At 33.1% G+C, this 25,744-nt stretch overlaps 2 protein-coding genes across 2 annotated transcripts; both read left to right on the plus strand.

Annotated features, from left to right (window-relative positions):
- The first annotated feature begins 8,957 nt into the window (after window positions 1-8,957).
- On the plus strand, window positions 8,958-13,753 carry LOC125197102 (uncharacterized). Its single transcript, XM_048095806.2, has 9 exons — window positions 8,958-9,073; window positions 9,165-10,791; window positions 10,953-11,179; window positions 11,241-11,573; window positions 12,130-12,376; window positions 12,518-12,646; window positions 12,722-12,937; window positions 13,002-13,125; window positions 13,224-13,753. Exons 2-9 carry the CDS (start codon window positions 9,256-9,258, stop codon window positions 13,454-13,456), a joined length of 3,045 nt encoding a protein of 1,014 aa, XP_047951763.2. The 5' UTR covers window positions 8,958-9,073; window positions 9,165-9,255; the 3' UTR covers window positions 13,457-13,753.
- A 991-nt stretch (window positions 13,754-14,744) lies between these two features.
- Window positions 14,745-25,721, plus strand: THO1 (nuclear matrix protein-like protein). Its single transcript, XM_089056608.1, has 23 exons — window positions 14,745-14,906; window positions 15,027-15,104; window positions 17,080-17,101; window positions 17,193-17,308; window positions 17,503-17,577; window positions 18,001-18,094; window positions 19,200-19,345; window positions 19,492-19,563; window positions 20,218-20,290; window positions 20,384-20,449; window positions 20,548-20,594; window positions 21,507-21,578; window positions 21,662-21,787; window positions 21,886-21,951; window positions 22,409-22,450; window positions 23,429-23,545; window positions 23,667-23,749; window positions 24,238-24,304; window positions 24,534-24,605; window positions 24,684-24,734; window positions 25,009-25,068; window positions 25,149-25,298; window positions 25,408-25,721. The coding sequence occupies exons 1-23, from the start codon at window positions 14,745-14,747 to the stop codon at window positions 25,588-25,590; spliced, it is 2,040 nt and encodes a 679-aa protein (XP_088912734.1). The 3' UTR covers window positions 25,591-25,721.
- Window positions 25,722-25,744: the final 23 nt, after the last annotated feature.

The following is a 25,744-nucleotide window of genomic DNA, read 5'->3' on the forward strand; positions in this document are numbered from 1 at the left end:
TTTTTCCAGCTTATACATCATTTTATAAGGTTATTGTCATTTTATTTGCTGCGAGTATCATTTTTTTAGGTTAAAGTATCATTTTATCAGTTTATAAACAAAAGAATGATGTTATCAGCCAAAATGTCATTTTATACACAAAAAATACCTAAACTATATCAAATGGCTTCAATCTGTCTTCTCATTGACTCTACCACAATTTCTTGAATCATGACGACCCATCTCATGACATTTACCACACCGTCGTAGAGGCTTATTTGCTTTCCTTATTGCACTCTGCCTCTTTGCTACTTTGCCACTAGCTGATCCTTTGGTACTAACAACGTCTGGAGGATGTACATCAATTACATCAGGTACTGCCATTCCATAAAAATCCTCAACCATCTTCTTCTTTTCAATGACTGAAGGTGCTGCACAATTTCCAAATATATGCTGTTCCAAATCATCAAGACCAGCACTTAACAAAGACAAATGATCAATACTTCCTTCAGACTTTTGGACTAATCGATAAAAGTTGGAGAACAACTTTTTCTTAACTTCCTGCTTTTCATCCAAATCTGCAAGATAAAAGATAACATTATTACAATAAGTACTATCATTTCTCTGACTGAAAAATAGAATTTTTACAAATAAGGTTAAAAATGGAACACACGTTCAAATGGTTGTTGTTCCTCAGATGGTAGACCATGTGCTGCCTTTAGTAAAGAGCTCTTCAACCACCTTCGACCAAAATATTTCTCAGGAATGAGATTAGCAGACTTATTCTTCAACAAACAAAATATATGACAGCATAACAAACCAATTCTGGAAAACTTCTTGCAACTACAGTCGAATGTGTCTTCCTTACAATCATACTTAACATCCAATGTTCTACCATATTGGTCCTTAACCTGATGCATCTTGATGTTATCCTCAACAGTAGTTATAGAAACAATCTCACATACCATACTTATTTCCTGTTGTACATGTTTGAAAATAGAATCAGTGTAGATTGTAGATGCATGCTTCTCAATAGGCAATTGGGTTGACAAATCAGGAATAGTTGAGTAATCCAAGTAGTTCAATCGTGAATTGGCATTCCTTTGATCTCCCACAGCATAATTAAAGAAATTGATGAACTGTACAAGATTTGCACGTGGATTTGTATAGTTTTTAAAAAAGCTATTCTCCGATTCAGACATCGATGTAGTCCTAAGAAGCGACCCCATGGGAAAATCTCGAAAATAAGCAGGAACCCAGAATTCTCTATCTTCAAACATTGATCCAAACCAGTGCACGTCTTCTAATCCATACCGTTCCATTATATCATTCCATATTATATCAAACTCATCAGGCTCTAACAAATCAGACCAAACACATGCATTCAACTCTTTTTTGAAATCTTCATTACCAAGTAAAGATTTGGGCAACTTATCTGACACCTTAACCATGATATGCCACATACACCATCGGTGCCTTGTTTGTAAAAGTACTTGTTGAACAGCAAGTTTGATCCCCCAATCTTGATCAGTGATAATCAATTTGGGTGCTACCCCCATGCATCGAACAAAACAGCCAAACAACCAAGAATAGGATTCTCTACCTTCACTTGATTACAAGCCAGCTCCAAATGTAACTGGTCTAGAATGGTTATCTTTTCCAGTGAATGGAGCAAAAATCATGCAATACCTTCAGAATATAGCATAAAAATGAATTATATTTATCATAAAATGGTTAAAATGATATAGGTTTGATGATGTTTTTTGGTGGTTCTGTTTTATTTGAAAACTGATACTTTTGCATCATAAAATGATAGTTTGAGCGGATAAAATGATACTTTTGCATGATAAAATGATAGTTTCGGGGAATAAAATGATAGGTTCTGTGAATAAAATGAGTATATTCTGAGTATCATTTTATCAGCCAAAAGTATCATTTTATTAGTAAGAAGTATCATTTTATCTACTGCAAGTATCATTTTGTCATTATATAGTTCAGAAGTACCATTTTATAACATAAAAATGAATTATATTTTCATGCATATAGAAAAGTATCATTTTATCAGCTATAACTATCATTTTATCAGCAAAAGTATCATTTTATTAGTAAGAAATATCATTTTATCTACTGCAAGTATCATTTTGTCATTATATAATTCAGAAGTATCATTTTATCAGCTATGACTATCATTTTATCAGCAAAAAGTATCATTTTATCAACTGAAATATAATTTAATCAGCAAAAAGTATCATTTTATGTCTATTAGCAACAAAAGTAATATACCTGTTAGTGTTGTATGTTGAATCAAATGAAATTACATCTCCAAACATATGATAATTTCGTCTTGAAATAGCATCAGCCCAGAAGAGTCTAGTTAACTTTCCATGAGATCCTATCTCAATTTCATAATAGAAGGCATCAGATGATTCCTTTTGAGAACGCATATAATCAAAAATCATTTGAGCATCTGAACCATCAATATTGGACATAATATCACGATAACCATTTCTAATATCAATAATATCACATCCAACATTTTCTGGTCCACCCATTATCTCCTTCAAAAGTTTGAATGTGAGAGTAGGACCAATATTACACCTGCCACAATCCTCCATAAACCTCCGATGGATAGGATCCAGATTGCGATTGGCCATCATAAAATGCCTATGCTCATCCGCAACCATTAAGTGATTATGATACTCAACAAACTGATAAACCTCATATCCTCTGCTCTTGCCATCTGAATAATATCTCAAATTGAGCTTAGCAAGACATTCACACTTAAATGACCGACACCTACGCTTTTTAAAAGACACTTCAGTTGATTGGGATGCATGACCAGGTATAAAATTCTTAGAGCCTTGTCTGCTGCAAGCCAAATACTGCCACTTAGTAATACCTTGAACTGATTTGTTACCCATTTTACGAATGCCAAAACCAACTGAACGAGCATAATGTTCATAGAAACCAACTGCTTCTACTAATGTATTGAATTTCATACCAATCATTGGCTTCAAAGCATCATCACAAACAGGAATGTACATACCTACAAATCAGTAAAAGTATCATTTTATCATAGTATCATTTTATCATAATATCATTTTATGCAGTAAAAGTATCATTTTATGCAGTAAAAATATCATGTTATGCAATAAACCTATCATCACAAACAGGAATGTAAATACCTACAAATCAGTAATAGCATCATTTTATCATAGTATCATTTTATCCGACAAAACTATCATGTTATGCAGTAAACCTATCATCACAAACAGGAATGTACATACCTACAAATCAGTAATAGTATCATTTTATCATAGTATCATTTTATCATAATATCATTTTATCCGACAAAACTATCATATTATGCAGTAAACCTAACATTTATAAGCCAAAAGTATCATTTTAACACATAATCGACAATACATAATATAATCAAATAAGAATTTCAGTACATCAGAAACATAAACCAATCAACAACTAATATTAATCTAAAATCAAATTCAATACATGAATATGAACACAATCAATAAGCTAAGTAATAGATAATGATTGTTACCTTCGTTATTTGCTACAGATTCCATCGAAGCAAATTTTCACAGCAATTGAAGAGGTAATCAATGAAAATAAGAACGCAAAATTGAAAACATCTTCCCGATCACAATTATGGAAACAAAATCTGGAGAATACGGAATAATGAAACAAATCGAAGAAAATCTGGAGATGTTGAAATAAAATAGGCGAGAAATATGGAAGATGAAGATGAGAGAATCAATCTTAATTGTGAAGATGAAGATGAAGGAGAGAATTGAGTTCAAAAAGAATGAAAGCGTGATTCGCGCGTTTGGAGTAGAATTCAGAAATTAAATGAGGAAATTACATTTTTACCCCTCTGCACCTTTTTTATAAGTAAATCTAAGTTTGAATCTCAACCACAAGATTATCAAATATGTGTGGTCCAGATTTGGTTATAGAGTTATTATGTGATTTGGGGGTTATGATATGATCACATGTGATCATATCATAACCAATATTTATGGTGATAACCTAATAACCCATATGGTGATAACCTAATAACCCTCATTTTATGGACGAAAAATATCATTTTATGGACGAAAAATATCATTTTATGGAACAGAATATCATTTTATGGAATAAAAGTATCATTTTATCGTGTATAAATATCATTTTTAGTAAAAATGATACTTTTGACCCATAAAATGATAGGGTTATTAGGTTATCACATAAATATGAGTTATGATATGATCGCACCCATATATATATATATATATATATATATATATATATATATATATATATATATATATATATATATATATATATATATATATCCTCTATCAACAAGTCTAATAGTAATTGATAATTGTGTTCAATCAAACCCCAATAGTCTCATAAAACCACATATAAACATTCTGAGTTTCGTGGAACTGATCAAGACTATTTTTTGGATTTTTTTTATAATTTGAGCTATTTTTATCATTTTTCTGAAAGCTTTTACCAATATTTTATCACTTCAAACCTCCAGCAATAAACTACAACAACTAGTCCTATTTTTTTTCTTCATTAATGTATGATTAATGTTCAAGGCTTCAACCAAAACAACCATTCGTGAGTAATTATGTAATGAGTGGGTCATTGATTCATCAATTATTGGGAAATTAATAGAATCCTAGAACATGGTTTAACTTTGGCCATTTTAATGATATATCAAATTTTATAATGTACTAAAAAATTCGATTAAATAATATATACCCAGATTAGAAAGATTTATGAGAACTACATTGAAATCTCGAGTTAAATTAAGTTGTTATTCCAGTATTTAAAATTAATGTTTTTAATGAACGAATTGTTGGAATTTGGTTGAACAACTACTTATGAAAATAGTAATCATAGTTAACTCAATTATTTTTATTTTAAATAAAAACTTAGGTCATGTTTGGTTGCCGGGAAAGTAAAATTGACAAGGAAAATGATTCTTAGGAAAATGAATCCTTAGAATATGATTCCTAACAACTTTACTTTCCTGTGTTCGGAAAATATCAAGGTTTTAAATTTCATATTTAATTAAATAATAACACTAATTTTGATACTCTCTATGTTTCAGCCTAAGTGAGACGTTTGATTTTTTGACTTGTTTTAAAAAAAATGATAGTAAAGTGAAGATAAAATTAAGTAAGATAGAGAATAATATAAAAGAGAGTCGCTACACTTTAACTATTTATAATCATTTTTCCAAAACAGGTGCATAAATTAAACGTCTCACATCCAGGGACTAGGGATGTCAGTCTAGTCCGGAAAAAATCAAAACTTGATTAGCCCGCACCCAATTAACCCGCAACCTATTATGGCCACACCCGAAAATCCGATGGGCTAGCCCGAAAACCCGATAAAATTTCTATTATTCAATATTTTTACTCCTATTCGACACTTTATTGATTAATTTTATAATATAGATATCTAATAAAAATAACTTTCAATTTTATATTAAATATACAAATTATATATTGAATTTTCATTAATATAAAAATTGATAAATAAATTAAAAACTTCAAATTCAATAAAAAAAATATTTAAATTTCTAAAACATGCATTAAAATTTCACAAAATATCTCAATTATTAGTATTTGATCATGTTTATGATTGTGCTTAAGCTTATATCTCAAATTTATCATAATTAAATATTTTATATTTTATAAATATAATTATTTTCATCATTATTTATTGGATTGTTCGTATGTTAATCTTATCGGTATCAACCCGATTAACCCGATGGGCTAGCCCGAAACCCGAGCATTTAGGGTTAGGGTTGAACTTTTATAACCAAAGAAATCACAACCTGATTAGCCCGGACCGATTGACCCGAAACCCAAGTAGGCTGGCCCGAAACCCGATGGGTCGACCGGATTGACATCCCTAGCTGGGACGGAGGGAGTATTATATATTAAGATTCCTTTAATAAATATTAGGTTAAAAAAGTTATAATAATATATTATTTTATTTATTATTATAATGTTAATTAAAATAATTTAATTAAGATTTTCTTAATTTATTATTTTATATTATTATAATCATAAATAAACATATACTTATAATTTTAAATATTTATTGATATTATAATTGAATAAAGACTGTTGATTAATTAATTAATTAAATGATAATAATATTTTATTAATAATAATATTACGATACATAATTTAAATAATTATTTTATAACTATTAGTAATTATAAATATAATAATAATAATATTATTGTTATTCTTATAATTATAGTGTAATTATAGTTATTTATTATAATTAAATTAAGTAGAGTATGATTCATAATTTTAAATTATTTAAAAAGTTTATTTAATAATAATAATAGTAATAATAATGTTTGTAAAAGATTATACTTAACTCAGTTAAATACTTAAATATGTAAGAATCCAAAAATTGAAAAAAAGAATACCTAAGAAAAGCTAAAATTTAGAATCCTGAAAAATTGTACTATTTTCCTTGTAGGATTCTGATTACTTTCCCAATTTTATTAACACTCAAAACAAATATATAAATTTAAAAATTTAGAAATAAGATTACTTTCTTAAACAAAATTCTGACGATCAAAGGTAGCCTTGGTGGTTAAGCTCGTCTTACTAAAATCTTGGTGGTACATTTATTCACTTTGATACCTTTTAATAGTATTAGTCTATTGAAAGTTTATGAAAAATGAATTTCCACTCTACACCGTTAGATATCACTTTAACAAAATGAATTTCCACTCTACACCGTTAGATATCACTAGTTAAAGTAATGTTAAATGAATTACATTATAAATTTTAATTATATTAAATAAATTTAAAGGTTAATAATGTCAATTCTTATTATATGACAATTAAAATCAACCATATTCTCTTTCTTCAAAATTATCTTAAAATTTTAAATATATGTAATTATGTCAATTTAAATAATTTTTAGTAAAAAAAATATATCAAATTAAAGGTAATTTTATAAGAATAATAAGAAGATCTCTATAGCATATGTTCCAACGATGTTCGACCGATGAATTTTATAATTTTTCTTTCAATTTTTGTATATATAGATAAACAGATTTTATACTAATAAATACATAAAATATTTCAGTATAATGCATGTATAATATCAATAAAAACTGTGTTGAAGTTTTCGTGTACGTGTGTTGAAATATATATATTGTGTTGATGTTTTTAATACATTATGTTGATATTAGAAAAATTACAAAAATTATTATATTATGACAGAATTTATTAATATTTTATTTATTATTTATTGAAATTTATGAGATTTAATCTCGTCCACCCATGTTAACATTTAATGGTATAGAATTGGTCCTAATTATGTATTGGAATACTATATTCATTTTAACATTACTTATATATATAATGATGTGATTCATTGCTGACCATTTGCTAATTGCTTCGAGTACTTATTCTAGTCATTAGATCTAAATGCATTTTCGAACATAATTATGGATACATAGTTTGTTTGTTTTTTGGATCGTGGGATATAGTTACAAAAACACTACACTTATTTGTCTAATCAAATTTGTACTACTGAAATACAAAAATAGTTACTGAACTAATGGTTCATTCCATCCTAGTCTTTGGATTTTAAAAATTTTTCTAGTAATTCCTGAACTAGGAGTTTATTTCATCGGCAGTCATTTTGCACTATTTTCGCCCGAAAATGCCCCCAGAAGTGAGATGGACATTTTTGTCCATTCACAATTTCACATTTTCAATCCGATATTATTTCAATGATGTACTAAATCTGATATTATTTCAAAATTATCTTCTTTTTCTATTTGTCATCGTTCAGTTTGTTTCTTTATTTCAGTATTAGATTTAATTTTATAAAATTTACATTTTTAAAAATATATTTTTAATTAAAATTATTAATTTTATGTATTTTATTATAAAAAAGATTTGTGTGAGTTAGCTGCATAGTTTTATTTCAATATATATGGTTGTGAATTCTTCGCGCGCCAACAGTTGTTGTATCCCCTTCTTCCAGTTGTTGAATCGAGAAAGAATGTATAAATTAATAATTTTAATTAAAAATAAATTATTGATATTTAAAAATCTAAATTTTAAATTTAATTTTATAAAATTACATCTGTATTTTAAAAAAACAAAGTGCATGATGACAAATAGAAAAAGAAGATGATAATTTTGAAATAATATCAAATTTAGTACACGTTTGAAATAATATTAGATTGAAAAGGTGAAATTGTGAATGAACAAAAATGCTCATCTCACTTTTGGGGGTATTTTCAGGCGAAAATAATACAAATGGATTGTCCATAAAATAAACTCTTAGTTCAATGACTACTATGGATATTTTTAAAGTCCAGGGACTACTGATCTAATGAATCCTTATTCCAGGAAATGTATTTGTACTTCACTCGATTTTTATAAAACAGATATACTCCCTATAGTTTGCGTAAAAAACATAATTAAAAGGGAATGTTGGGGGCATTACTATTACTAGTATTATAAAAAAATTGCGTTTTGACTTTGAATTAAGAAATGCACTGAAAATGGAATACAGATGCTATAAAATGAGCTTGATTTGGGAAAACATCTCATGAAGAACGTAATCGCAGCAGATTAGGTAGCATTCGCTTGGATCATTTCTGAGGTATTAAATGTCTACACTCTACGTTTATTGCTATTTTCATAGCTTACTTATTATGAAAATACTCAGTTATTTGCATAGTAAACCTCTGTCCCTGAAAATTTGATACATATTATCATTTCGGTCCGTCCCTGAAAATTTGATACACTTCACTTTTACTATTTTTTTTAGTGGACCCCATATTCCACTAACTCATTCCTACTCACATTTTATTATAAAACTAATACTTAATATTGTTGTCATGCTGCATGATAATTGATATTATTGCGCCACCTATTCCAAGCGACTAGATCCAATATTTCCTCCCAATGACTCGATCTGTTCTATCGATTGCGCTGAAATGATTTTGTTTTATGAAATTTTCGCAAACATATATGATCGATTCCATTGCTTTTGTGCATTTATTCACGTTGAATGACGATAGGTATACATTAGTATTGTGCCAATGAATGATGAGATCGTGTTTTGATTTTTATGTGCTTTCGATTTCATCGTTTTTTATTTTTGTGGATTAGGATGTTTCGGAGATAAATGACAGTGGATAGCGCTTGATTTGATTGGAATAGCGTCAAAATATTGCATTGTTAGCTAGATTTTGTAATAGCTATGGCGTGGCTTAGAGTGGGCTCGAATGTGGCGAAGCTCGCTGTTAGACGGACTATATCTCAAGCTGGTTCTTATGTTGCTCCTCAACGGAGTCAATATTTCCATGCTACAGTTTTTAGATCGAAGGCTCAATCTTCGCCTGTTCCTCGCCCTGTTCCTCTCCAGAGGTTGAGTGATAGCTTTCTAGACGGCACGAGTAGTGTTTATCTTGAGGAGTTACAGAGAGCCTGGGAGCAGGATCCTAATAGTGTGGATGAATCATGGGACAATTTTTTCAGGAATTTTGTCGGCCAGGCCTCTACGTCTCCTGGCCTTTCTGGCCAAACAATTCAAGAGAGTATGCGGCTGTTGTTGCTAGTGAGATCTTACCAGGTTTATGGTCACTTGAAAGCCAAGATAGATCCGTTGGGTTTGGAAGAGAGGTCGATTCCCGATGATCTTGATCCAGCGCTTTATGGCTTTTCAGAAGCTGATCTTGATAGAGAGTTCTTTGTTGGTGTTTGGAGAATGGCAGGGTTCTTGTCCGAGAACCGCCCTGTGCAAACGTTAAGGGCGATATTGAAAAGACTAGAACAAGCTTATTGTGGAAGCATAGGCTATGAGTACATGCACATTGCAGATCGTGAAAAGTGTAACTGGTTGAGAGACAAAATTGAGACTCCCGCGTCTACTCAATATAATCGGAAACGACGTGAGGTGATCCTTGACCGGCTCATATGGAGTACCCAATTTGAGAATTTTTTGGCTGCCAAATGGACTGCAGCCAAGAGGTTTGGGCTTGAAGGTTGTGAGACATTGATTCCTGGTATGAAGGAAATGTTTGATCGGTCAGCAGATCTTGGAGTGGAGAGCATTGTAATTGGGATGTCACATAGAGGAAGATTAAATGTTCTGGGTAATGTTGTTCGGAAACCTCTGCGACAGATCTTCAATGAGTTTAGCGGTGGTACAAAGCCTTTGGATGAAGTTGGACTTTACACTGGGACCGGTGATGTCAAATATCATCTTGGCACTTCTTACGATCGCGCAACAAGGGGTGGTAAGAGAATTCACCTGTCTTTGGTTGCAAATCCTAGCCACTTGGAAGCAGTGGACCCTGTTGTGGTGGGAAAGACTAGAGCCAAACAATATTTCTCAAATGATGTTGACAGAACAAAAAACCTGGGTATTTTGATTCATGGTGATGGAAGCTTTGCTGGACAAGGTGTTGTCTATGAAACCTTGCATCTTAGTGCTCTTCCAAACTATACTACTGGCGGGACCATCCACATCGTTGTGAACAATCAAGTGGCTTTCACTACTGACCCGAGATCAGGAAGATCCTCTCAGTACTGCACAGATGTTGCCAAAGCTCTTAGCGTGCCTATTTTCCATGTCAATGGTGATGATGTTGAAGCAGTTGTTAATGCTTGCGAACTTGCTGCAGAATGGCGTCAGAATTTTCATACTGATGTTGTGGTTGATATTATATGCTACCGTCGATTTGGCCACAATGAAATTGACGAGCCATCCTTCACTCAACCTAAAATGTACAAGGTATGCACTTTATTCTTCATTTCCTACTTTACAAATGTTGTTGTTATTCCTATTTCTTTCCTAATTAACTTCGGTTGAAATTAAGCTTCATTTAATTCTTGTGTCGTTTTTCCTTTCTTCAAGTAGCCTATGGAAGCTTCTAATTTCTTGAAAGATTATAGGTTATAAGGAATCACCCATCTGCACTCGAGATTTACCAAAAGAAGCTTCTGGAATCTGGTGATGTAAAAAAAGAAGATGTCGATAGGATAAACAACAAAGTATCATCAATTCTCAATGAAGAATTTATTTCCAGCAAAGACTATGTGACTCAAAAAAGGGACTGGCTTTCAGCTTACTGGACTGGGTTCAAGTCTCCTGAACAGCTTTCGCGTGTTCGTAACACTGGGTAATGTGATGTCTTCACTTACACTTTCAGATAAAACACTAAGCCTTTTTTCTGTTTTCAGGGTCAATCCAGAGATTCTGAAGAATGTTGGCAAGGCTATCACTACTCTTCCGGAACAATTCAAACCCCATAGAGCAGTTAAGAGAATCTTTGATGATCGTGCAAAAATGATTGAGTCAGGAGAGGGTATTGACTGGGCGGTGGGTGAAGCCCTTGCATTTGCAACATTGCTTGTGGAGGGAAATCATGTTAGGTTGAGTGGACAGGATGTTGAGCGAGGTACTTTTAGCCATAGGCATTCTGTTCTTCACGACCAGGAAACAGGCGAAAAATACTGCCCTCTAGATCATGTTATGACGAACCAACACAAAGAGATGTTTAATGTAAGCAACAGGTAATATTGGTCAGTATGCTTGCTTCCTGTATCAGTTTTTATAAGTAAAAAACTCCCTATATTTTCTTCTGTCCACTACTGTTTGACCTTTGTTTTAATTGGACTTCTAATGCATCACAGTCTCATCTTAATGAGACAAAGCATTTAAAGAGCATGCAGAATGAAGCTCCTGTTATGCATTTTATTGGGACTAGGATTGCTCCGAGTGTATTTGGGTTCTCTTGGCACTAAAACTTCTATAGAATGGTCTCTTTATCCCTAAAATGGTTGGAGTTCTAGCCCAAATTATACTGTCACCCATGCAAAACTATTTGCAGGACTAGTAAGTAATTCAAATCATAAGAATGCTATTAAGCTAGTTTTCTTTGGGTGTAAGAATGAATTTATTCCTCATGTATAACATTTCATTGGCTGATATGTTGGACTATGCATCATTTATTTAGTTGCTTTTCAGGTTTTCATCATTTACTTAAGATGAATTATTTCCTTTTTCTTTGCATATAATGGAGTCGTATATATTTCTAGTCCCTTATGTGATTGTTGACCCTGAATCCAGCTCCCTTTCCGAGTTTGGAGTTTTGGGGTTTGAATTAGGCTATTCAATGGAAAATCCGAATTCTCTGGTACTCTGGGAAGCTCAGTTTGGTGATTTTTCCAATGGAGCTCAGGTGATGTTTGACCAATTTGTGAGCAGTGGAGAGGCCAAATGGCTGCGGCAAACTGGACTAGTTGTCCTTCTTCCTCATGGGTACGATGGCCAAGGTCCAGAACACTCAAGTGCACGATTAGAACGCTTCCTTCAGGTATTGCTATTTTTCTTCATCATTTTCTCCCGTTAATATTCTTCTTGTATTTCCATCTACATGTATTCTTCTCATATTTCCAGACAATATCCTGTTGTTTCTTCCAGGGATGTAAACTTGACCTTTCATGTTGTATTGTAGATGAGTGATGATCATCCCTCTGTCATACCTGAGATGGAACCAACCCTCAGGAAACAGATTCAGGAATGCAACTGGCAGGTGGTGAATGTAACTACACCTGCAAATTATTTCCACGTCCTGAGGCGACAAGTAAGCATATTTAACTGGAGATATGTGCAATTAGAGAAAGACGCGTCCTCTCATTCCACATCTTTCGTGTTGCAGATACATAGGGAGTTCCGTAAACCTCTCATTGTGATGTCACCAAAGAACTTGCTACGTCACAAGGAATGCAAGTCTAATTTATCCGAGTTTGATGATGTTCAAGGACACCAAGGCTTTGACACACAAGGAACCAGGTTTAAACGCCTAATAGAGGACCAAAATGATCACTCCGATCTTGAAGAGGGCATAAGACGCCTGGTTCTTTGCTCTGGAAAGGTGTGAAGTTATACTTCAATTTGTTCCTGTTACTTTTGTCTTCATATTTGAGTCTTGTTTGCAGGTGTATTATGAGCTTGACGAAGAGCGAAAAAAGGCTGGTGCGAAGGACGTGGCAATCTGTAGGGTGGAGCAGCTTTGTCCCTTCCCATACGACCTCGCCGAACGTGAACTTAAGAGATATCCAAGTATGTCTCAAATAGTACTAGTACTATGTTAAATTCTATGGATATTTACTTGATAGTACATTCTAACCAAATCATTGGGGTGTACTAAATTCTGTCAGATGCGGAAGTTGTGTGGTGCCAGGAAGAGCCAATGAACATGGGGGCATACAGCTACATCGAACCTCGTCTTGGCACTACAATGAAAGGTGCGAGCAGGGGTAATGTGGACGACATCAAGTACATAGGGCGTGCTCCGTCCGCTGCCACAGCCACCGGCTTTACCCAAGTCCACACAAAAGAGCAAACCGAAATAGTCCAGAAAGCCATGCAGCCTGATCCCATCAACAACTGATGTAATGTTTTTGTGTTTGGACGCTGAGTTTTATGGAAATAAGCTCGGATGCGGAGAGAACTAAGGTTTTTTTCGAGTTTGTCAATAAAAAACAAGTGTTTCTTTCATCGTTGGTTGGTCGATGAAAATGTATAAATCCGCCATTTGAGTGTAACAAAAATTTTGTTTTGATTAATAAATACGGAGTACGATTTCTTTTACAGTTTAGACTAGATGTACATGCAAAGTACATTTATTTGGGTTTCAATATTTTAAAGGTGTAAATGTGAGTTTTGTTGCTTTTTTATATTTAGAGAAAGGGGATTCGTTTAAATTGTTGTAAAACTTATGCAGTTTATGATTCTGTTTCTAGATACTGTTATTATTCCTAACCTAATAATGATTAATTGCATAGTCTAACTAAAACCAAATATTAGCTTTGGTGATCCAAATATTAGATAGTTTTGGAGATCTAGTGATTGAATAATGGCAAATGGATTATACATAATATTCAAAAAATTAAATAAATTATAAAGAGTTTTAATGTTAAATATAGTAGTTCAAAAAATCACTTTCCCTCTCATCAAAATCATCTCAAAATTTTTTATTTACCCATCTCTTTTGATTTAAATTACTTTTATTTTTCAAAAAAATATCAAATTAAGGATTATAACATGATTATAATTGCATATGTTCAGACGATGATCGAATAATGAAATTTGATAATTTTTCAATTTTCGTATATTTTGAAAAACAGTTTAATTCAACAAATGTATCAAAATATATCAATATAATTATGTTATTTTTGTGTACTTGTGTTAACATACTCATATCACTTTGTTAACATTAACCAGTTAATAGTTGTGGGATATCTTTTGGGTGTCTACATGTCAAAAGTAGTTTCGACATCTATCTATAAATATATAAAAGTGGAGTTTTGGAAATATTCACAAGATTGACATTATAAAATTTTTGTAATATTAATGAAAAAAATGGCTTTAATTAATTTATTTAAAATTAAACGTGGGACAAGGGGAGTTTTGGGATGTAATATTAATGAAAAAAACGGCTTTGATTAATTTATGTAAAATTAAACGTGGGACATGAGTAGGTTTATGGGGAGTCTTTGCCTTTTCACCTCTTTTGTAACTGCCATTCCATTACAATTTTGTGGTGCAAGGTATATTAATTTTATGCAGTTGCCCGTCATGGTTTACTACAACATGGTGGCCATTGCATCAAATATCGATCAAAACGTGGCGAGTGAAATTGTGCTCGAAATGGGACATCTTCTTCTGACCCCACATCCATGGAACAAGTCTGGAAAGACATAACCCTCGCCCCCGCCGATCTCAACCTCACCACCGCCGTCGCCAGCAAGAAGAGGTTCCCAGATTGCGACACCACTTCCGCCGACGACCGCCACCATAAGCGCATGATCAAGAACCGCGAGTCTGCTGCTCGCTCCAGAGCTAGAAAGCAGGAAAGTGGAAAGCCTCTCTCTCTCTCTTGAATTTTATACTCATACTACTTTTAAAAAAATATAATCATTGTGAAATTTAAAAGTAATATTGCAAGAAATTATGTGCAGACTTATACAAATGAGTTAGAGTTGGAAGTAGCTCATTCGTTTGAAGAGAATGTCATGCTCAGAAAGCAGCATCTACAGGTGTGTGTATGAGATGTATGTGTGTGAGTTCCTATTATGTTTCAAGCGCAGCTTTGGAGGTTGCAAGCACTGAGAGTTATGTTTCATGCTTTGTTATGCTAGTTGGTCTTATTTCTTTTATTTTACGTAATGTATCAAAAATTTGCGTTTATTTCATTATTGTTCATTTTTCTACTATTATAGTAATAGTCAAAGTACCATTTGTGCATGGTTCGAAAATTTTATCTCAATATTTTATCAGTAAGAGGGCTGAAAGTAGTGACATCCTAACTCGAATCATGCATAATATATTCTTCATCTTTACACAATTTATTTATTATTTTTATTTATCAGTGTCACTCACATTACACTTATATTAAGTGATACAAAAAAAATAATATTTGATCATTAATATGTACTTTTCAATACTTGAGTAGGATATTTTTGCAATGGAAGAATTGTCATGTACACATGGAAGTAGGAGATAGCTCTAGAATTTCAATAATTTGCGTAAGCAATAAAGAAGGAAGAGGACTTTCCTATCCTATTTGTGAATACTTTGTAGGAAAAAAAGAAGACGAAGTGGAGATTCTACAAATTATAAATATGGAGAAGTGATTTTTTTTACTTTTTGTTATTGTCTTAATTTGGAAGCAAATGAGTGGAAGAGGGGAAGTGAAATGATTTTTGGAAATCAATATATATTGAAAGTTTCATTGTTCAATTACAACATATTTGTGAATCCATTTTCAATGGTTAATATTCCATTTTCAATGGTTAGTATTCTTTTAATCGAGGAAATGTTAAAGTGCGTTTTAATCTTAAAGTGGAAAACATTTTTTTGAATTGCATCATGGTGCTATTAATATCATACACCTTTTATATCATGATGTTTTTGGGAATAATTATATAAATGCCATTGATAAAATAAGAAGGTTTTTTTAATATACTTACTATATTATTAAATTTAAATATTGTGTTATGTAACCTAAATGAAATATTAATACTATGACTCTTTATTTTTTTCATGATTAACTACCCACTAATGACATTCATTGCCACTTACCCACTAACCTATTAACTTTGGGATTTATATAGTCGTCAAATTATGAAGATATTTTTCTTTTAACACTGCTACTCTTAATGGTTGATCATGGTTGATCTAATTTGCATGCATATTGATATCGGTTGTATATTCCATGCTATTTTGTTGTATTTTTGTTGATGATTTTGATCGATTTGACTATATTCTAATATATATTTATATATTATTTTTATTGACATGTGTTTGTGATTGATTTTTGTAGTATAGATCTAAAAGTGATTTAAATGATATGTGATTTGGGTGCAAATTTTTGTTCATAAACTTATTTGGTTTTATGAGTTTTTATTGGTACAATAAATTGCTATTATAAATTTGTGATTTTAGAACTTGAAATAATAATATTTATGATTTCAGATTTCATACAATTATATTTTTATGAATTTATAAAATCATTTTACAGTATAAAATAAGTTTAAATAAAAGAAAATGGGTCGTGCATCGCACGTGAGTGATGCTAGTCAATAGTAAAAAGAAAGATGAGAGATATGAATAATAAGAGAGAAACAATTATTACTGAGGATAAAATAGAGATGTATACAAGTTGTATTGTGTGTGTATTCACAATATTTATATTTAATCAAGTGTTTATCAATTACTTTATTTTACTAAATAGATATTTAAAATTAGTATTTAAATTCAATCATTCCAATTCAATTCTATGAAATTTTAGTTTTACTTCCTGTTCCAATTTCAATTTTAATTTTATTCTCATGGTACCAAACAGATCTTAAGGTTTTATACTATATCACTTTTGTAGGAACTCTTTTTTCCTTTGAATTACGAAATTAAAATTGAATGAAACAAGTATAAGAAAATGAATTCATAGCCGAGTCTCTCCACCGCTGCGGATGTACTCTTTGTGAATGATTTGTGCTCTTGTTTTCTACTCAGATTCATTCCCCTACTTCAAATGGTGATTGCGCCTCTTCATATTCATCTACTTACGTTTTGGCGTTTGTTTATTTTCAAATTAATACATAGCGAATGGTTTATTTGGGCGCCAGGATTTATTCAGGAAAGCAATTCTGCATCCAGGGCCGCCTCAAGATTTCGCTCTCCAGACTGTGCAGCAAGTAATAAAACCCCAGGTCCGAAGCAGAAATACATGAATTTGAATGTTGTGAGTTGATGAATCCAACTAATTCAGGGGAAACCCCCAAAACTAGAACCTTTGGGTTTACTTTTATATTCGATTTTTTCATGGAATTGTATGTAAAAATAATATCTTTGTGTTTTTTGGTGCATATTTTAGCTGTTTGTATTGGTAGCCACTCTTCGTTTATAACCATTGAGTGTATTATATGTTCCTTGCAGAAGCAAGTGAAACTCGTTCAAGATGAAAATATGCTGTTGGAGAATATTCTGCGGACTTTGCTTCAAGAACTTGTGGTAACACCACATTCCTGTCTTAGTATATTCTCTACTTCTAAACATTTTCGACCAGGAATTGCTTGAAATTTGATGTTTTGAGACTTTCAGTTGCTAATTGGTATACATCATGTCAAGTTTTGGTACTACAACTTATAAATTGGAACTTCATGTAATGCTAAAACACGTGCAATTGGACAATGAATCACAACTTAGTTGTTTAGACACTTCCCCTCAAACCAATAGGTTGTGGTTTAAGTCATTTCAGGTGCATGTGTGTGAATTGTAACTCAGTTGAAAACATGTCCGATTGATTAGGAAAACTAGCTTGTGTTCTAATCAAATTACTTTCGAGGTCTAGGCAGCCATTCTAATTGTTTTGGTGTGTATGAGTTGTCAATGTACTATATTGAACATTTTACATGCTCTGCCATTTTGTTGCAGTCAGATGCAGTTCAGTCAGGTGAGGCAATTATGCTATTTGGTCAATCCATAGCTGACGAGGATGCACGTCCTGGTCAAATTCCTCGTCTTCTTGGTGAGTGTGTTTTTACTTTTACCAGTCTGCTTTTTCTCTCTGCTGGATAGTCCAGTGAGTTTACAGGGAGATATAAGGATGATAGTTGTATTAGCTGAAAGAGTCCATTTTGTCCTTATATTTTCTTAAGATATGGACAATATTTGGGTCTTAAGATAGGAAGTGGAGTAATTGCTTATATCAAGTTATAAACTTTTCTCCAAGTTGTTGCTCATCTGCTCTGGCACTTTTTATTCTGGAAAATATGGGTGACATAAAGAACTGGTTTAATAACTAAATTCTGCTAGTTTATGTTCTAGCTAAGAGATGGTGTAAGGCTAAGCTAGCGATAAGTGAAGTTCTATCAGGATTTCATTGTCTTAACAATGTCAGCACTCAGCATGTGAGAAGTGGGTTTTGTTTATGTCAGTCACTTTAAGGACACGCTGCCTTAGCACACAAAAAGATGATACCAAGTCTTAGCCTTTCAAGGACTAAAGTTGCCATTGCATAATTGACAGAAGAAACGTTTAAATTTTACCATATTGTCATACCCAAACAACTAGTATTGTAAGAAGATGTGTGCAAGAACTGCTCAATAAGATGTGTCTCAAAATGTGATGGTGGAAAATGAGTTTGAGGGGACTGGAATACTAGACTTATTGAAAAAACGAACACTGAACTTTGGAATATTGTTCTTTTGCTTTCCCATGGCAATGATGGCGTTGCGTTAACATATATTCCTTGAAGTGGCATTCGCCAAATTACATGTTCTGCTCTCCTATGGAAGGACATACTAGAATTTTTTAAATCTAATTTGATTGCTAGAAAACTTTATTTTCAGATAAAGTCGGCAATTCTTGGTGTGTATAGTGTTTACATATTTTGTTTGATTTCCCCTGCTTCTGTTTACCCTGATCTTGAACTACTTTCTGTCTGCTCACTATTTCCTTTTCTTTTGGCAACGTGGAATCTTTCCAACTAATTTCAACCATGAACCATTATAGGTGATTAAGGATGGAGTTATTGCTTCTAAAATCTGAATTATACCCCAAAGAGAGATCAAGATACCTTGCTTTTTTTTACTGCTTTCTAATCTTTTGTGCTATTGTTTTCTTCCTTGTAGACATTGTATTATACCTCTGTGAGAAAGAACATATTGAAGGTGGCATGATTTTCCAGCTTTTGGAAGATTTGACAGAGATGTCTACAATGAGGAACTGCGAAGACATTTTTGGGTACATTGAAAGTAAACAAGACATTCTTGGCAAGGTAGGCTTCATTATACTTTTGGTATTGCTTCTGTACATTCTACCTCATGAGTCCTGTATCCACATCTTACAAACATTTCTCTTCTTCCTGGATTTGTAACCTGTTCTACCTCACAATTTTATCCTTTTATTTTATGTGTTACATAGCCAGAGCTCTTTGCCAGAGGGAAGCTTGTTATGCTGAGAACATGCAATCAGCTACTTCGTCGTCTATCAAAGGTTCGATCTCTTGATTAATCATAATGTTTATTCATAGATTATTGAGAACTCTGTGTAATTTTTCAGTTGGATTGTTGCATTCCTCTCTCAGCCATACCTCACTTCTTGTAAATAATCTAGATGATATTTTCTTAATATCAAGATTTGTGTAGCTCTCAGATACCTAGCTGTCTAATATATAACACTACGACATTGGATCTTCTTCATACGTAGAACAAAGTTGACTATATGAGCATTGAGCAACATGGTCTAGGATATAAATGCATAATAATTCTTGCTTTTTCCTCTGTAATTTTCCTCTTTCTTCATGCTGGCTTACTATTTGGCAATTAAAGTATCCGGTGTAGCTTCTCGTTGTTTCTGTTAAAAAACTAATTTGAGGATCAGGCTGTGGAGTCAAATTTGGATTTTACAGGAGGCGGATGTGCATTTACATTTAGGACTTGCATTCTACTGAAAGCTTGTTAAACGAAATTCTATTACCTTTTGGCAGTCGACAGAATGTTTCAACTACAAGTGGTCAAATTTAAAATCACTGCAAATGCACTCTAATCCTAGCTTTCCATGATATCTTGTTACACACTGTTCAGCATAATGACTTTCTGCATCATAATATTTGTTATGTCTGAAATACTTATGTAAATGGGCTTGCAGGCAAATGATGTTGTGTTCTGTGGACGAATTATTATGTTTCTTGCACATTTTTTCCCATTATCAGAACGTTCAGGTAGTTTTTGCTGGCAATAGATAGTTGCTCCATTGCTTTTATTTTATTTTATTTATTTCAGCAGTTAATTTATCATCTCTCCCCTTCTGGCAGCTGTCAATATCAAAGGAGTTTTTAATACATCAAATGAGACCAAATATGAAAAAGAAGCCCCAGAAAGTAACCCTTTGTATTCAATTTCCAATGTCTCCTATTCTGTTTCCAAGTTCATCTTGTTCTAACTATCAACCCTTTAAAATTGACTTGTCCACTTTCAGGTAGTTCTATTGATTTCAACTTTTACAAAACCTTTTGGAGTTTACAGGTTGGTGGGCATGAGTGAAATATAATTGTTTGAAAATATTGTACTCTGTATAGTTTACAGTTACCTGGCAATGTACATTAGTTTTAACATTGTACTTATTTGCTGTTCTTTGTCTAGCCTGGAAACATCCATTAGTTCACCATTATTTCTCTCCTACCAGAATAGATGTTTTCTGACCAAACTTGAAAACAAAAAATCACAGGAGAATTGGTTGTCATCCTTTTGAAATATCTGTTGAATTACGGAGTTTTTTTGGTTCAATTAATGACATAGAATTTCTTGTATTGGTGAAAGTCTCGTATCTACCTATGGCAGCTAGTGAACAACTTTTACAATGTTGGAATAGCGAGAAGTATAACTTTGAAATGAGAAGTAGAAGCTGGATACTTCATTGTCAATGAAGTAAACCTATTAACTTTTATTTGTGGAAATTATTGTCACCCTCTCTCAGTTTGTGATGGTGGGATGGGCTAGATATTGTTTTGACTTATGCCTTCAACTATCACATATTCAAAGCTTAATTAAGATGTTTTGTGTGGTGATGAAGGTATTCAGTTCACTAGTATGGAAATGTTGGCAGCTTATCCTTTTGTCAACTCCTGTCATTCATAAAAATGCTGAAGGCATAACTTGACTTTGTATCTTGTGAGATCTGTATACTGTTATTTGTGGTGACTTAATATGACTTATTATGCCAATTACGCATAAGGAAACTGTGCACTTTTATGATATTAAACAATTATACGCTGAATAACATTTTTTTGGTAGTAAAGGAAATAAAGAAATTCTTCGATACTATTGAAATTCAATCACCCCAAATATTAGCCCAGAGCTATTCGCTTTGCTTCATCTCCAAGCTATTTTATTGTAATATTGGTCTGCGCACTATTGATGTTTCACTTTGCTATCCAGGAATCCTTTTCCAATCCTGCTTCTCTTGCTTCAACCGTTGCAAAGTGGCAAAAATTTACTTCTAGTTTGATGGTAAAATCTTTTACTGGAGTTCTCTTAACATCCTGGAAAATAGATTAATTGTTCACCATGCTTTCTGAAATCTGGATATTAAGGTTGTGCTGAATACATTTGAGGCTCAACCTCTAAGGGATGAAGAGGGCAGTGCTATTAACCTTGAGGATGAAGCGTCAAACTTCAGTATAAAATATCTCACCAGCAGTAATCTAATGGGTCTAGAGGTGGGAGTTGTGCAAGATAGGAATCGTTTTAGTATGGCAACCTGCTTTAAACAGATTAATTTTATAATGAGTATTCTCTCATTCTCGGCTTATTACAGTTGAAAGATCCAAGTTTTCGAAGACATATTCTGGTTCAGTGCCTTATTTTGTTTGATTACTTAAAGGTACTTCTTTCTTTCCCTTTTTAATTAGGTCATATATATTATAATTTGTAATTTTTTGAACTACTTGTAATTGTGATGCTATTGGATGCATAAAATAAGAATGGCATTTGTTCTGTAAATTATTGTGGCTTGCTTTATTTGTCATTGTTGGAAAGTGTTACTCATTTTTTGCGGTGGTTACCTTCTGCATATGTCTTTCTGTAATCTGCTCTTAAGTATCAAACTTCACGTGTTAGGAAATTTATTTCTTTCTGAGAGTGAATAAATTGGTGATCATTAACATGACCTCTATGTTCTTTATCAAGCCACCCAATTCTATGTAAATATATATTCAGTCAAATGTTGATACGTTTCCTATTTTTAGTAATCTTGCAAGGTCAGATCATTCTTCCTTGCTTTCTTTTGAAATGATTTCTAATTCTTTAAGAAGTATTTACTAATATGTTACTTCCTTCAGGCCCCTGGAAAAACCGATAAAGATTTGCCATCAGATACAACAGTGAGTTCATTTGAATCTTGTTATCCTTTGTTATTATCTCTGGAGATTACTATTTTGCTTGTCTTGCCCATAATTTTTTTATCTTTTCGTCTATGAACTTTTATGGCCATAATTTGAAATTAGATTGGCCTTTTATATGCAAAGCTTGACTCATCCTGCTTGAAAACGAACTTCTAAACTTGATCTCTTAAGGTGATATACTTTGGCTTGGACTCTAAAACATTAAATAAGATTACAAGATAACTTAAGAGACAATTCCTAACTTACTCTCATTTATCAAACTGAAACAACACAAATTTACTTGGCCTAAACAAACCAAGACCCTATCCTACGCATGGATAGGTTTCGAGTCTGTGACCTAATGGACTTGCATTTGCATGCTTTCTCTCGACCGACCTGTGCATGTGATAACCTTCATGTCCTTGTAAAGCTGTGAGTAGTCTCCTTTCCTCGCTATGGAACTATGGCTCCCTTCTCCCTACTTCTCTCAGCCCTTGCTTGTTAGCGTCTTCCTTCATCGAGCTTGAAGCACTTTAGAAAACAGCAAAACCATGATCACCAACTAGGCTTTTTCTCGATTAAGTCCAAGCTAAGATCGTATCAGGGGGGTGGGTATAAACTCTACAACATCCGATGAGAGAGAAAATACAGTAAGAACGTAGAAGGAAGATGGGAATAGGAGACAAGACTCTTTTTTACTATTATGTAACTTGAGATTATTTTCATTTTACCTAAGAGACCAATATGTAAACATACTCAATGTCCAACATACAAGAATTATTGATCATAATGAACGGATGTGCCAGATTTTCTGTTTCACTTTTGTTTGGTGAAGATGATGTAACATAAAATAGCTATGTGCTTGTAGCCTTGCAAAACTCATAAAATGCTTGTTTTTTCTTCAGCGTCCATTTATAAATGTTTTTTAATTTGTGTCCTGAAATCCAGATTAAACTTCTTTACCATTTATTGATCTAGAAAGAGGAGATAAAAAATTGTGAAGAACGAGTGAAGAAGCTTCTAGAAATGACCCCCCCTAGGGGGAAAGAATTCCTTCGTAGCATTGAGCATATTTTGGAGCGTGAGAGAAATTGGGTAAGTGTCTGTAGCACAGGTTGCATCTGTTTTCTAATTGACATCTGAGATTGCTTTTTATGAATGTCTGATTATTTATGGATTTTTGTGTTATCAAACTAATCATATACCCTGTCTCTAGGTTTGGTGGAAGCGCGATGGTTGCTCTGCATTTGAAAAACCACCTGTGGAGAAAAAGCTAGCTCAAGATGGTAGTCGGAAGCGGTAATCAACTATTGTTATAATTATTGTCTGTCTGAATTAGCTTCATTAGGATATATGAGGTCGATACCTGTCTTTTAGACATCCATGCATTATGTCTCCACTCCACGAGCTGGTTCGTGAAGCTTCATTTGTGACATTTGTTTGTCATGTATTAAATACAACTTGATATAGAGTAAATTTGAGGGGAAGGTATATCCATTTTTGCACCTGTTACAGAAACGAAGATTGTTACCAATGCGAGTGTTGCAAGATTGTTGAGTCAAGTTTTTCCTCTGAGAGTCAACTGGTTCAAAAAATAGTTAGCAATCATTTGTCCACTTCAGAAGCATAATGGATAGATAACTAGCATAACTAAAAACTTCTGATGCTTTTGAGGATCAGTCGGTCAGATTCGTAAGAATGTAGCCAAGATGTACATTTTTATTTATATGTTACTGAAATATTATCCCACCCTAACTGTCCTTTTTTTGTTTGGGCCCATCTATTAGTCGTCCTCGGTGGAGATTGGGAAATAAAGAACTGTCGCAGTTGTGGAAATGGGCTGATCAGAACCCGGTAAATTTATCATATCTTTTGTACTTGCTTTATATTCCTTGCTTTACATTTTTTAATATTTGCTTCATGTATTTAAACGCTGATATATAGTGCTAAATGCCGATTTTTTTAATCTTGCCACTTTTCACATAACCTTGGACTGAATATAACATTCTAGAAAGACGCAACTTACGAGTATGTGATCCAAAACTGTTTCTTACTATTAGTGATAAATGGTTTATTTCTTCAGAATGCTCTTACAGATCCTCAGCGTGTCCGCACTCCTGCCATCATGGATTACTGGAAACCGTTGGCTGAAGATGTGAGTTCATTTGACCTATTTTTTTTAAATAAGCTCTTGTGCACACTTGTATGTATTTATCTAATTTTGAAACAACAGATGGACGAATCTGCTGGAATAGAAGAAGAATATCATCACAAAAATAGCCGAGTCAGTTTAACTTCTTCCTTACCTTCAATATTCTTTTTTTTTTCTAGGTTTAGTATCTCTCTGTGTGAGTTTCATTTTTCATCTTTGTCATGTTGACTAGTTCATTCTTATTTACGAGTGCTTGTGCTCTATGTTGCTCAATATATGAGCAAATGTATTTGCTTCCAAGATCCTCGTTTTAAGTATTCCAACCCCAGCAATTTGATGCTTTAAAGAACTCATCTTGTCTGAACTGTAACCACTTTAACTTTTAACATTTCCAAGTATATTTCAGGTATATTGCTGGAAAGGTTTAAGGTTTTCTGCCCGGCAAGATTTGGAAGGGTTTTCAAGAGTATATATTTTTTTTATAGCTAAGATATTTGTTTAATCATCAGCTACATTAAAGATTAACTCAATTGTTGTATTTTGTAGTTCACTGAACATGGCATTGAAGGGGTTGTTCCCTTGGAACTTTTGCCGCTCGAGGTGCGATCAAAATATCAAGCTAAACCAGGTGATCGAACCAAACGTGCCAAGAAGGAAGAGACAAAAGGTTCCACGCAGCAAGTCGAAGACACTCAGGTAAATCATTTACTACAAAACTCGATATTTGTTGGTGCAAAAAGCCGTTTCGAGAGAGTAAAATGTGCATGCATCTCCTCTGTTATCTAACCTTTGGTGCTTGGGGCAGATTGCGACTCCTGCTAGTGAGACCGAGATGGATGGGGGCAGAAACGATGGCGAGGGCGCTACAGGTGATGGAAGTAGCGTAAGTGGTGAGGGTGATGAACATCAGAAACACAACTCTGATACTGACGGTGGTTTGGAAGCAGGCCAAATTGAAGGAGATACAGACTTGGATGTTGTAGCCTAGCCTATTACTTGCACTAACTAAATCTATTTTAGATTTACTTCATTATGTTTTTTTGGCCAATGTTGTATCTTACTAGATGGACACTATTATACATTGGATTACTTGCCAATATTAACATTTTTTTGTCTGAATTTATAAATTTTCACACAATTTA

This window comes from Salvia hispanica, chromosome 4 (assembly GCF_029641045.1).
Source record: "Salvia hispanica isolate PSC_SH4W2 chromosome 4, Shi_PSC_v1, whole genome shotgun sequence".
NCBI classification, from domain to species: domain Eukaryota; kingdom Viridiplantae; phylum Streptophyta; class Magnoliopsida; order Lamiales; family Lamiaceae; genus Salvia; species Salvia hispanica.